General features: G+C 42.5%; 1 protein-coding gene across 2 annotated transcripts in view; it reads left to right on the plus strand.

Moving 5' to 3' along the window:
• LOC311046515 (uncharacterized protein) overlaps positions 1-15,000 on the plus strand; it is a 28,738-nt gene that overhangs the window by 12,071 nt on the left and 1,667 nt on the right. For both annotated transcript variants that reach the window (XM_084058863.1, XM_084058864.1), the window contains 6 exons: positions 1,470-1,555; positions 3,027-3,076; positions 6,395-6,609; positions 10,826-11,073; positions 11,436-11,546; positions 13,590-13,740. In XM_084058863.1, coding sequence (XP_083914989.1) covers positions 1,470-1,555; positions 3,027-3,076; positions 6,395-6,609; positions 10,826-11,073; positions 11,436-11,546; positions 13,590-13,740 — 861 coding nt within the window. The remainder of the gene's footprint in view (positions 1-1,469; positions 1,556-3,026; positions 3,077-6,394; positions 6,610-10,825; positions 11,074-11,435; positions 11,547-13,589; positions 13,741-15,000) is intronic.

A 15,000-nucleotide genomic window follows, 5' to 3' on the forward strand; every position in this document is an offset into this window, starting at 1 on the left:
AGGGAAGAGAACAGGTAGTTGACGTAAATGGAACCCTGGCCTCATCTCTCCCAGTGAGCTGTGGGGTCCCTCAGGGAAGCATTCTTGGGTCGTTACTGTTCTAAATTTACATTAATGATGTGAAATCATTACTCGCAAATTACTCGGTACTCATGGTCTTGGACAGGGACAAATCACATGTCGAAAGAGCCCTCAGAATATCTACACTTGGCTTTCCGATAACATTACACCTGGAAAAAAATGAATCCATTCTTTGTGGTCCAAAAACAAAGTCAGCCAGTCCTCAGGATTTACTGTCAGAGTCGGTGACAATGTAATTACAAGCAAAGATGAGGTCACTTATTTGGGGTGTATTTTGGATGGTAAACTTCCCGGTGAGCAAAATGGCATCAAATGTGATTTTCAACCAAATAACAAGATTTTTGGGCAGTGAGGACACTAGCTAGAACCCTTTCCCAGTGTAATTGTGACTATGCTTGCACCTCATGCTTTGCAAATACCCCAATGTCACTGAAAACAAAATGTGGAGTGTCACTGTGGGCTCGCCCTGACATGCGGCCTCCCAGAGGTAAGTGGAGCTCTCTGACCCTGGGCAGGGTGATTGAGGGGCGGTACATTCCCCGATACCTCCTCAATCAGACTGAAATGATGACTGCTGTGTCTACTCAAGCAAGTGACGACACCTGTGTACTGATCAGCCAGGGTTAAAACTGAAGCCACCCTGCTCGGTCAGAGGCTCAAACTCCTGGGAGAGGAAAGCAGCGTCGGGCGGCAACCTCCGGAGTTTCATACTAGGCATTGGAAAAGGACTCTGTGTCAAACGCCCCATTGGGGAGGAAGATTTAAGTTTGTTTTGCATTAACCCTCCTGCTTGCCTTTGGGGAATTCCGGCAAATAAAATACTTTGTTTTTGAAATTCAAGCCTCTCTGCCTCTTGGTGTTGGTCAGTGCTCACAAAAACTTAAGACCTCTCAAAACAAACTGGTAAGACTACTACTAAACCTTAAACCCAGGACTCATCTAACCCCAGCTTACTTTACCAGGCTGGCATGGCTGAAGGTGGAAGACACAGTACAGCAACTTGCCCATTGCAGCAACTTGCAATGGGCCTGGTTTTTAAGATACTCAAAGAACAGTAACCAGATACCTATCCATCTACTTCACTAGAGTGAGAGATGCCCATGGGCACAACACCCACCTAAATTCACCTCAAACATGGACGAAAATGCATTCTATTTTATGCTGCCACCAAAATATGGAATGCCTTTCCAACAGCCATTTAAGATCTTGACTTCCTATCCACACTTTGTCCTTTGTCGTTCTCGGGGAGGGGGGGTGTAGATCTGGGGGAGCCCTTCTACCGCCAATGAAAAAGTGTGGCAGCCCGGGCTCCCCTGTGCTCTATTGGTCAGTCGCCAGTGAGCCTATATTATTTGATAACTGACAACAATGCATTGTTTTTCCTCCAGATCACTGTCAAGGCGCCGCGTTGTTTCGCCGCGTGTTTCTTTATAGACTTTCCTCTGAAGAAGTTGATGATTCAAACATGGCCATTGTGAGTAGAATCAGCTCCTCTACAGAATAATCACACTGTAAAAAATGTTCAATAGTAGAATTTGTTGGTTGGTAGGTGTGATCACCGTGGTGCGTAAATGACAACACGCTTCTTTCTTTTGTGGTTTTTATTTTTCCCACTGTGCAGGGGGTTACAGCATTTGCAGTTTAATTGTGTGTGGTTTTCTGTATATTAGACAAAATACAGAAGGAGAAAAGTTACCCACATGTAAACAAAGTAACATAAACATCATTTCATTATACTGCACATCAAACATATACTGCACATCAAACATATCCAAGCTCAAAACAAACTCACTTAGAATGGACGCACACACTGAAGCCTCTGCTGCTGCTCTCTGTACCAGACCTGACACACTGGCCAAACACTTGCTTTTAAAGGTGCATGGGATTGCAAATCATCAAATCAACAGCAGGTGCAACTAATTGGCCAATTAACTGCTGTGCACTCAGCACACATTGAAGTGGAAACAAAGGGTCCATTTTAGAGGAAAAAACATAAACAATAATACTAAACTTAGAGTTTGGGGAATCTTCTTAACACACACAGTGAACATCAGGAAAGTTACTGATTGTTTCCTGACTACTTTCTGCATGATATCAAATTGAGAGGGTGTATATGGCCGCAGTGTGGATAGGATGACCTAGAGTTGACCAAAGTCGTCCAAAACGCAACCCACTGAGCATTTTTCGGGCTATTAGACGTCTAAAATACGTCTAAGGGCTATTCTAAAACGGGGTTATAATTGGTCTAACAGTGACGCCTAGACGTTGATTAGCTGTTTTTTAAGCGTCTATTTATAGACCGTCTATATTATAGCCGTTGAAATGACGTCTATAATTTAGACGTCTATATACAGACGTTTAAAAAACAGCTAATCAACGTCTAGGCTAAGAATAGACGTCTAAAAAACGTTCACTGTTAGACCAATTATAACCCTGTTTTAGACAGAGGTCTAATAGCCGACTATGGCTCACTGGGAACCTATAGTCTACTGATCTAAAAAACACTGACCACCAGCCAAATTATTTACACGTCTATCATAATTTTGTAGATCAGCTGACTCGTTGAGAATGTAACACTGCAAGATAAGAGCATTTGATCATTTGAATTGATCATGCTAGCAATAGAATCCAACAGAACATCAGAAGCTGCTTCTACTAGAGGGCTCCACCAACTTGGTACCTTGTAAGTTCAAACCATGAATGGGGATAAAATACATTCCAATATTCTGCTGGAATGGTTTACCTGTACAGCTAAGTCTGCAAACTCGTATGTCACATTTAAGTTGTCAATAAAGAGGTGGCTCAGCATTAATAGAAGCTGGTTCTAAAACAGGTAATTGAGTCAGTATTTATTGTTTATTTTTGGCTCCTGAGTCTTTATTTATTGTTTATTTTTGGTTCCTGAGTTTTCAGTTTTTGTTTAAAAAATCCCTTCTGTCTTTCAGACCAGCTTTACACCTATCGTGCACACAGAACAGACAACCAATGAATACAGGTAACTCATCCTAAACAGATTAATTAGTAGCTTCCTATACAGTAGCGTACGGTGGGTTCTAACGTGGACCGGGCATCGGGGCATCGGCGGGGGGGCATCGTTGCGCCATCGTTGCGCGATGTAGCGCGATGTCACTTATCAGCCATCGCGCAACAATGGCTGATGAGTGAAAGTCTATTGAGAATTACCATCAGCGTTAATGCAAGTGAGAGAAACGTGAATAAAACACAATATGCAAGTACATTTGGGAAGCGGCTTAGTTTGGGTTGAGTTGCTGGCTCGTCGAGCAGAGAGGTCTGTAGGCGCAACTGTGTCGCTGGAATCCGGGGAACAGGGGCGCACTTATGGTGCTGCTGGCCGCGGAGATGGTTGCTGGTGGTGGCGGGTCTGGCGTTGTGGTGGGCGCTGCTGGTTGTGGCCCCACTGGCCCCCCACCAGCAGCCGCTGGTGCCTTTGCAAGAGAACCGGTTTGACGGGGAAAACGTTTTTTAATGGCCACCCATTAACAATTCGGCCGAATGCAAATAAGCCCAATTTGAAAACAAAGGCGAATTTCTGTGGTTGGCAACAACAGAATAGGGTGAGGGGTGCTAATGTTGTTATGTTGATTTTTTTGTTTTTCTTTCCCCTGGGGGAGCAGAGTTTTATAGACCGGGCCATGGCCCCGTTGGCCTCTATGACAATACGCCCTTGTTCCTATATATATATGAAGAAGCTATGTCTTTGAGCCCTTTATTTGATCACTCACCACAGCTGAGCTTTCCACTGACATGTTTCGAGGGGCCCATGTTGTACCCATAGACATATAAAGGTAGACGCCTCCTTCGGCTCTGAAGCGTTCGTATCTCGGGCGCGCTTCCTTGTTCCGCAGGGCTAGCCCATATAAGGCTTGGGCTAGCCTTCCACTTCCTTCCGCTTCAGCAGGGCAAGCTGGAATCCTCCGTGTGCGTCACAGAAGGGGGCGTTCAGTAGGTCAATCAGAGGCAGGTGGGGCGGGTCTTTACTTAAGAGGCAGCTGCGCAGCAACTAGTCAGTTAGACGCGCTGTGATTGGCCAGTAGTTAACATGATGTGATTGGTCAGTAGTAAACAGCCCTGCGGAAGAGCCTTGTATTGAGATACCAGTCGCTGCAATGAACTGCAGAGGCCAATGAGGTATCTAGGTTTCTATATCTATGGTTGTACCAACGTCATTGATTATGTAATTTAAGTCAGAGCGTTAGCTGGAGGTAAAACATGGAGAATTGTATTGGAGGCGGTAGGATTTACCACAGAATAGTAGCAAAGTTTCTGGTAGTTGGCTAGGCTTGCTGCTGACCTTGTGAACATGCCATCTAGCTGTGCTGTTAGGTTCCAAAATTGAAGGAGTATTAATTAATGAGAAAAAGGCTCGAACTTGAATAATGATTGCATATACTCACATCACCAGGGTTTCCTTGGTTTCTGTTGAACAAACAGAAGGTGGGGCAGGTGGGGCGGGTCTTTACTTAAGAGGCAGCTGCGCCTACAATATACCTACAATATCATTGGCACACACACTGGACCTCATTTATCAATGGAGCGTAAAAAACGGCATATTTTTTGCCTTACATTTGCCCGTTGACCAACGTCCAAGTGACATTTATCAAGCAATCCTATACAGCCAATTGTAGCATACATTTGGTCGGAGCTTTGATAAATCTTATGGCTGAAACCGAAACACGCCCTTAAATATTTTTGAAACGCCCCGATTTTACGACATGAAGCTCCAGAATACGACCAAAAAATAGCATGGAGAAGAGTTTCCCTAGCCCGCTTCACTGCCTATCAAGTCACACACGTCACACGTCACATGTCACACGTCACTCTCACACACACACACACACACACACACTTACCTTCTTACAAACCCAACTGTGTCTTTTGTGTATTCCGTAACGGTACAATCTTTGCCAAGTAGGCTAGTAGCCTACATGAATGACAGATTATGACATCTCATCGCCATCAATGGAATACCTTTGTGTATAAAATTATTTAACCCATATCGAGCGAGCAGAGTTACACTAAAATAAAGCAGTCATTCCGTGAGACTAGGGCGGGATGCAGTCCCGTGCTGCCACATTAATGAGAGATAGCCTGGAGAGGCAAAGGTTTGGAGCGTCGGGTTTGTATCCTCAACCCAGGTTCCATAGGACACGCTGGGAGACCCATGAAAAGATTGGGAGGCATGCGTTAATCCGACAGACCTTTTCTCCGACTATGTGGCATCCGCGTGCGGTTAGGGTTAGGGTGCGGGTTTGGTTCGGGTTTACTGTTTAATGTCGGAGCACTGCGCTGTCGGAGGAATGCGGTGTCGGACTAACGTATTGCACCCGAAAAGATTACAGCGGCGTGCCAGTCCCGACTCCCAAAAATGCTCTCGCTTAAGCACTTTATAGTATATTTTGAAAATAGCAGATCTACAAGCTCACAACGCGTCGCGATGCGACGCATTGTGAGCTTGTAGATCTGCTATTTTCAAATAACCAATGCAGCCAGATCTGCAATCTTATCTGAATGACTGTTAAAGCAGTTTGTTTAAATTAGTTTATAAAATGTTATATTTTCACAGGGATTATTTTTGTAGATATACATTTTGGAGTGGATACATAATATGTATCCAATACGTTCAGATGCCTGTCAGGTGGTCAGACAATGCTGCTCCGCATGTCTACAATAGAACAAATGGGTGTAGCCAAAGTCAAGAACTGCCTCCGACCTGACGTGAGATCTGAGAGGGCCGTACGCTGAATTCAAAGTCAAGATATATTGATAAATGCCGAAAGTTGCGGTGATCTCGCCGTATGTCCATTATTTGGTCTACACCGCGTTGATAAATGAGGGCCACTGTGTCCGTGTCTGACCCGACCGGATCAGCAACCTGCAAAGCAAATTGATTCCAGTCTAATCACATAACAGCTGCCACTGCTAGTCAAATAGAATCGATGAAGACAACTACTTATAAAGGAAAGTAACTCAGCCTATTAGTGCACAATGTGAGTCAGGTGTGTGTTCAAGAATACTTTGTCCCTCGTTTTCTTATGGATAGCAGGGTGGCAAAAAAAAAAAACTACGTAAATTGGCAGCGTTGGCTAGGGTGTATTGACTGTCTACTGTATTCAGTTAATGTTTTGCATCCACTTATGCCACACCTACTAGATCATCAGGATATAGGAAAGGGGTCTATTCAACCAACCACTGGCATTGTACTTTAAATTAACTTGATGCAAAATGTAGCAACATGACTCATAATGAAGTCAATAGATTATATCAACAAAAAAATCTATGTTTTGTGCCACAGGTTCAAGTTCCCCGGGGCGGGGTTGTTCCAGTGCAGTGTGACGGGGTTGGTTTTCGGAACCACAGGAGAAGGAGAAGTCCTCTTCAAGATTGTTCTGTGGGATGAAAGGTTGCTCCAGCCAACAGGAAGGACTCCTGCAGGGCCCCTGTTTGACATCCAGTGTCCTCAGGAGTCTATCTACCAGCTATACCTGCGACACTGTGACGTCACACCCGGTGAGGCGCAATTCATTGTCCAAAAAACTATACATTTATTGTTCAAAGTGACAATATAACCGATGTTGAAATCCAAAATGGGAAGTTGTATTTTGATGGTTTAGGCATGTTGTTAAAAAGAGAATCATGTGTATGTTTTGAGGTTTTGTTTTAGTGTAAAATGGAATCTATGTAGTTTAACATGCGCATCACGGAACGGCCATGGGCTGAAATTAATGTCAATATTATTTTGCACTTGTCAAAAATACTAGTCTTGTAACTGATGGTTTCTTTGTACTTTGCAATTTTGTAGTTGCAAAAAAAAGGACATGTGTTACCATTTGTGAACAGAAAAATGACAAATACAAACATGCAACATTGCCCCTACAGACACTACTCTGTATAGACTGCATCTAAAGGTGCTCACATGTTTGGCATGAAGTTTTCTCTTCCGGTTGAGAGCATTAGTGATGAGCGGGCCGACCCGTAACCCGCGGGACCCGTAATCACATGGTCTTGTTTTAGAATAATAACAATAAAACAGTTTGAATACACTTGGGGTATATACTTATACTTATCTTCTTTTTTTTTTTTTTTTCACCACGGGTCGCGGGCGGGTTGAGTCATAGATGTATATATGGGTTCGCGGGGCGGGTTGAGTTCCGTGGCGGGTTGGGCGGGGCGGTTTATGAAAAAACCCGACCCGCTCATCACTACAAGGCATATTTGCTCTCGTTGGGCAGAATTACTCTTACACAATATAATAAACTTTATTATTCGTAATTTTTCTGTTCACAAATGTTAATAATGAATTGTGCATCCAAAAGTACACACACAACCATACATTAGAAACACAACTTGTTTTTACCACTACAAATTGCAAACTACAAACACAGACCGTAAGTTACAAACACACGTAATGTTTTTTACAACTATAAAAATGCAAAGTACAAACACAAACCACATGTTACAAACACAAGTCCTTTTTTTACAACTACAAAATTGCAGTGCAAAATAATATTGTCATTAAGTTAAGCCCATAGTGGTCGGCCTGGACGTTTTTTGAAGTCAATTACCTTTGATAAGGATCAGGAAGGCTCCCCTTCCCTGACGTTTCCTAAATATGCCATACAAACACACTTGTATTTTTGGTAAATCTAATAATTTAATGGCACCTTTGATACCAATCCGTACTTTAATTTACGGTTGGTTTGAATGCTCATACTTGGTTTCTGTGCACTGAAAATAGCAAATTCTCTCTCTAAATACAAATGCAAACTAAAATGCTGTGTTTAAAATAACTCCAAACCGAGCACCTAAACATTAACCTCTAAATGTCTAATAAGCTTTTTTTCCACAGCATGTAGGATTTGGCAATTGGCTTCTCTGAACTTTGTAAACTTAACACAGTCCAGAAAGATAAAATATAAGAAAGCACTCAAGTGATCTCAAAGCGTCTCTCTCTTTCTGGCTATCTGTTAAGGCTGTCAACGAATATTCCATATTCGAATATAAATGATCTGGAATGTTCAACGATACAAATTAAGGTTTGAATGAAAAAAGAAAAAAAAATGAATCTGCGAGTTCTCTCGAGACTCTGGGCGCATGTAACCTTAAACAGCAGCTGGTCTCGCGAGATCACAGAGTCTGATAGCGGTTTCACACTATGGTCCCGGGTGCGCACTTCAGGCCGCTTGGCAGGTGTCGCGCTAGTGTGAATGTTGCGCATCGTTCCCCGAAACGGATCGCCGTTCCGTACCCGAAACCACCTCGGGAGGTAGTCTCGGGTGCGATTCTTGCGTCCTCGGTTACGGTACACTGCATTGTGAAAGCAAGCGTATCGTTTGACGGAAGTGGCCCGCTATTTGTAATGGGTGACGGTATATAAACTCGACAAAAACAGTCAACAAAAACACGTCGCAGATCAATCCACAGGGGTTCAACCATGGCCGGATCCCGCGGGTTAATTTTATCATTAAATGACCAAATGAACCCGCGGGATGATGCGCTAAAACCCGCATTAAAAACATTTTTATTTATTTATATAAAACATTACATACAGAAATAGAATGACAGCGCGAGATAGAAAGAGAGGCCGTGTCATGGCCATATAATGATAGCATATATATATATATATATATATATATATATATATATATATATATATATATATATATATATATATATATATATATATATATATATATATTATATAGTATATCTTGTGGATATCTTGTGGAGTTTCAGCTACTATGCATCCCAGAAATATATAGCTTATAAGGCTTTGTAATTAGAAATTTGTAAGTAAATATGGTAACTCATTTAGATGTAGGCCTACGTGGGTTTATGGTTTCCCAAGGACTATAGCCGTTTCACTCATGATGCAATTTCTCTTTCATAACAGATGCATACATGTGCCAGATAATCCCCACACAAAGAGTAAAAAAAGAAAAGACGTTACTTTATTTAGTAAGACATGAGAAACTGTACATGGAAGTACAATTCACAATACAAGGTTTCAGTCATTCAGTCTGACTTCACTGTATAGGCTAGTTGCCTTTTCATAAATGATATATTTTTGTACTGAAGCTGTCGTGAAAGTGTATAATATTTAGAGAAATGTAAAGTTTCAAATACAAAAGTAGTAGTAGTTGTGAAGGTTAGCAAACTGAACATTTAGACTGAATGTTTCCTATATCCTCATCTTGCGCTAATGCACACAAGTGTTTCACCAGGTTTTATTGTGTTGTTTCTCATAAGCGTGCATCCGTTGTCTGTCAACAACACAGCAGTCTGTGCCTTGACTTCTGTGCGCTCAGTGCGCTCCTGACTCTCTCCCCAGCGGCAACCCTATATTTATGCGCGACCAGCACAAACATTGTCGCATAGTTGATATCGTCTGTGTCCACTGGCGAAGCACTATGTGCATGCCGCCACCTATAGGATCGGGGGTATATATGCAAGTGTGCTCGGGTGCGTTAGAGCCTTCGTCAATGTGAATGCTGACCCTGCTGGGAGAGGCGATCCGCATTCGGGAACGCTCCGGTTCAATCGTATCCAATGTGGAACCGCCCTGAGAGACTGCAAGCAGCAGTATACTTCATTGTACGACAGTGTCCCGTGAACGCGAGCGATCTACAAGTACTCAATGCTTCTCTGATGCAAGTGGGCTGTAGATTAGCTATGTTTGCCAGGGGGCATTGCGTTAATCCGACAGACCTTTTCTCCGACTATGTGGCATCCGCGTGCGGTTAGGGTTAGGGTGCGGGTTTGGTTCGGGTTTACTGTTTAATGTCGGAGCACTGCGCTGTCGGAGGAATGCGCTGTCGGACTAACGTATTGCACCCGTTTGCCAGAGGACACCGTCATAAATAAATCAGCTGCCTCGCTGTGTAAACACACACAGACTTCTCACCGCAGACACACACACAGTAACCCGAATCGATCGTAACTAGAAAGCACATACATTTAGTCACACAACCTCACTTTAATTGATTAAAAATGATAACAGATCAAGCTGAAACTGGTGATTAATTTGGTATTGATGGCAGAGAGTTTACAACGATAGTGGTGCAAAAACTATGTATGGATTGTCCCTCATGGTAAAACTCCCTCCATGTCACATTTCTCTGTCTTGTAGCCTACCTTGATTTAAACAAAAAACTAATGGATGGTTTGAATTTTTATTTCATGTCTAGGATAAAATATGAAACGCACAATGAGCACATCCTTGGAGCGATGTGTCTCCGTTCTCCAGATGAGTCCGGGCGTGTATCTAAACCATTACAGCTTTATTAAATTGAGGCTATATATAATAAAATAAGAATGAATCAGCACCAACCACGTCCAGCGCATATGGAGACAGAAAGAGACTATCGCTGCATTTGAACAAAGTTTTACTGCATACAATACTTTATATTAAAATCGATATTTAACGAAATGGTATCCAAAAGACAGTGGCCAATGAAATCGCAGGAAAAAAAGGTCAAGAACGATTGTGCAGTAAGTAGGTCGACAAACTGCCTGACAGGAGTGTTAAAGGTTAACATTGACATTAAACATTAAACAATGCAATAGTGAGAACATGTGAAAATCAGAAAACACTTCCACAATGCCTTCTGTGTGCTGAGAATGAAAAGCACTGCTGGCCTACTCTCTGCACAAAGAACGCATTGATAGGTTTCATGTTAAATATCTGCAAAATGTAAAACATCATAATAAATAAATACATTTGCAGGTGATGACCTTTCTGTGGCCCACATCGCAGATGGAATGGTGAACTTCTTAGAGCCGATGAAAGTGACCAAGACTCATGTGGTTGTAAATGTGCCCCACCTGTCTCTCTTCGGGCTGACATGGAGTTTGAACTGTTTTAACATTAACCCTGAACCAATCTATAGCCAAGTGCTGCTGTTCCTTCGACCACCAAGCGACAGACTTGAGATGAAAGTGTTTCTGCTGCCAATCAATGTGCCTGTTGACGAGGTAAAATGTATATTTTAAGTAGTTAGCATCTCAGAGTGTTTGAATCTCTTTAGACTTATTGTACGTCGACATGACATTGATTCTCATTTTGAATTGACAACCACAGCAGGGCTCTAGACTAACGTTTTTCACCAACGTATTGTTATGTCACCGGGACGTCGGGATTCCCTTAGTCTCGAGCACTGGTCCACAGTTGACAACCAATTGAAGACAGATGTTTATATTAAGCTATAAAAGAAGAGCAATATCCTGTGATTGATGGTAACAGAGACTTATGAAGTAACCTGTGTACATAATCTGAAAAACCTGCCCACATACCAGGCATTGAACCATGTGGTCAAGTTGTGTTGGTATCATTGTAGGTGAAAGAAAAACATCAAGAAGATACATACATGGACACTACATCAGAGTGTGAGCTCATCCCAAAGCAACGCTACAATCTGCGCTGTCCTCAACATGAAGTACAACCAAAGGTATCACACACTGCTGGGTTTCCACTGCCCAAACACAACACCACACCACACCACACCACACCACACCGCCTACTTGTGCCGCCGTTTCCATAACAAGGACCTGGTCTTAGTGGTGTCAAAGGGGTCTGAAATGGGTACCTATTTTGGCACCACTCCAGGGTAGGTCTGAGCTAGGCCAAACGGGCCCAAACACTTCATAATGACTGCTCACTCTCTAACTTTTTATTTAGACCAGGATCATAGTTGTAATAAATTATAATAATTTATATTGTATCATAATCACAGTTATAAGGGTCCATTTGGTTCTTACCGTTCGCTGGAGTACTTCTGCACAGGTGATTTGCATTTTTATACAGGACAGTTGGCCACTCATCTACAGTACATTACATTGTTAGGCAAGAAGCAATGACCTCCACCTATGTCCTTACATTACAAAGGAGAGTCAATGACCGGAGTCTACTACGCATACCTGTGGATTTGAGAGGGGGTACTGGTACATTTGTGTAATGGAAACAGGAGATATTTTGGGTGCTGGGCCATGCAAGGCCAAAAGGTCCGGTGTGGTGTGGTGTGGTGTAGGGCTAATCTGGCCGTGTAAATCACAACCAGGGGTGCAATTGCACGCCGTGCAGGAACCTATTTGACCAGGAGCACGCGCAGGCACACGCATAGATTTAAAACAACTTTAAATTCACACCTCAACAAAGTTTACAAAGGCTCCCGACGCACACCAGGTGGATTAACATAGGAATGAGCCTAGATGCATATCAATTGTCCATTGTGTGACCTGTAGTGTAGGTGTTCAGCGACGTGCGTGTCACGTCTTTAAAAGTGTGCAACCACCTTCCAATTCAGCATTGCAACACTGATCATAACATCCATGAATGTATCATATGGTAAAATTACAACCTTAGTTTAGGTACTGTCCATTATGTACGGCATTGCTCATTCAAATACATTGCACAATCCAAATGTATATGTTAAATCAATAACTGCAGTGGGACAGTCACTTTGAAAAACAGAATGAGTGCAACTGCTGTGAAAAGGTAGAATTCATGAATAGCCAATAATATTTAACAAGTAAGACGCACGAACGCTGGAAGCGAACGCAGCTCGAAACTATTGTATATTTACAGACTTTGTGTGTGTGTGTGTGTGTGTGTGTGTGTGTGTGTGTGTGTGTGTGTGTGTTTTGCCTGTAGCTGCACTCTGGCGCACTCTGTTGGCCGCACCCAGGCAGTGCACTGCACACAGACAGACACACACACAAGCCGAGCAGACTTTCATAGTAAGCTCCACTTGGGCGGAGGTGCGCCTTTGGCGCGCCTCCTTCCGCGTTCGCAATGAGAAAAAGGCAGCTGCTTCTATGCCCACCACCTGCCGCCAACTCGCAGCCCGACACACACGACACACACACGACACACACACGACACACACACACCGACACACACACACACACACACACACACACACACACACACACACACACCCACCCACCCCCACCCCCACACACACACACACACACACACACACACACACACACACACATTAGAGAACATCAGGGAAAACCCCATTTTCTCACACACATTTAACTAAAAACCGTTGCTGTCTCAGTTTGTTGAAGAGAGACACATTTTCATAATGCTGAATTATAGAGATTCAGCTGATAAAGTAACTACATGTATTCTAAAGAGATTGCTCTTTTACACACACATCTCCTGGATGAACATAATATAATCTCTTGGAAGAACATAATATAATTTTGTATAATTTGTATATGTTCACATGCCTATAGTTGGGAGGAAATCATAAGGTCTTGGGGCAATCAGATGAAAAACACACTATTTATGATTCTGAAAAGTTGTAAATCGGTCATATTGAATGGAACATTAATACTACTAATAATAATACTATTACCTTACTACTACTAATATTACTATTAGGTCTACCTTACTACTACTGCTGCTGCTGCTGCTACTACTACTACTAGCACCTGTACCGTAATACAACACAATAGTAAAACAGTTGTACATTTGTCTTCAGGAATCGCTGCCATATCGTCCGAATAAGAAGTTTGGACCAAATTTCCATCCAACATTTGAGGTGTTCATGAATCAGAAGACAGAAAACATCTCTTTGGAGTTGCGGGGACCTAAGGACGGCATTGTGTGGGAGCGACCACTGAGAGTTAAAGGTACAGTTAGAAATGTTAAACTTTTCCTAAGTTTCACTTCTACAACAGACCAATATAGAATGGAAGACAGTGATTATGATATTAACTAACTAAACATAACCAGATGCTGATTTCATGGAGTTCTGCACTACGCAGTTTTTTTTTTCCTGAGGGACTGTGCTCACCAACCTGAAAGGGTTAGATTAATTGTGCATACATTGTTTTGTTTTGATTCACCGTTGCTTTGGCACTGTAAATTGTTTCAATAAAGCCCAATTGAATTGAATTGAATTGAATTGAATTGAATTGAATTGAATTGAATTGAATTGAGTGAGGTTCTATACATTCTCCATGGCAAGGAGTGAGCCCACCGTGGCAGGAAGAAGAGCCAACAAAAAATGGTCTGTTGGCAATGTGCCAACTGACTAACCCTTCTGCAATAAGCAGGAGGGGAAATAGTGACATCTTCTAGGCCAGGCCATTAATAAGAACTGCATTATTTCCGCACTGCCTTCAGTTTCATTATTGAAAGCTTGCCACCTGCATTTAACCCATCTAATCCTAAGTATCAGGATTAGTGGGTCCTACAGGGGCAGTGCCTCAGGGAGCAATTAGGGGTTAAGTGTCTTGCTCAGAGGCACTTCCACACATAGACCGGGGCCGGGACGCAAACCAGGGACCTTCCGTTTCCCAGGCCGCTTTGATTGATTGATTGATTGATTGATTGAATATTGTATTAGGCAAAAATGTAAAACAGCTAAGTGCAGTTAAAACACTTTGTTTAAAAGGTCCGTATATAATTCATAAACACATAAAATAGCACCAAATAATGATAAAATACAGAAAAAACAACAACTATATGTACAGAGTCGGGAAAAAAACGTATTACAAAAATACAGAAAAAATAACACTATATGTTAAGAGTCGGAAAAAAATATGGGGGGGGGGGGGTGAGAGTCAAAGGCGGGGGGGTCTTCTGTCTAAGGGAGAAATGGTACTACCTCCCCTTTTGGCCTCCTGAAAGATGAATTTTCAGGGCTGTTTTAAATGAGCCCAGCGAACTGCATTTTTTGAGGGATGGGGTTACACTATTCCACACCTGGGTGGCAGTGCTGTAGAAGGAGAATTTACCCATGTTTGTTTTATTGGTACCAGATCGTTGTTTACGCTCCCTCTAGTATTGTGGGTGTCACTAACTTTTGGGAGGTATTTAGTCAGATATGCGGGTATTAAGGGCATTGAGGGCACATTTGCATTGACTATTTTGAATACCTTTCTACC

Source organism: Gymnoscopelus microlampas, assembly GCF_963454915.1.
Source record: "Gymnoscopelus microlampas genome assembly, chromosome: 6".
NCBI lineage: Eukaryota > Metazoa > Chordata > Actinopteri > Myctophiformes > Myctophidae > Gymnoscopelus > Gymnoscopelus microlampas.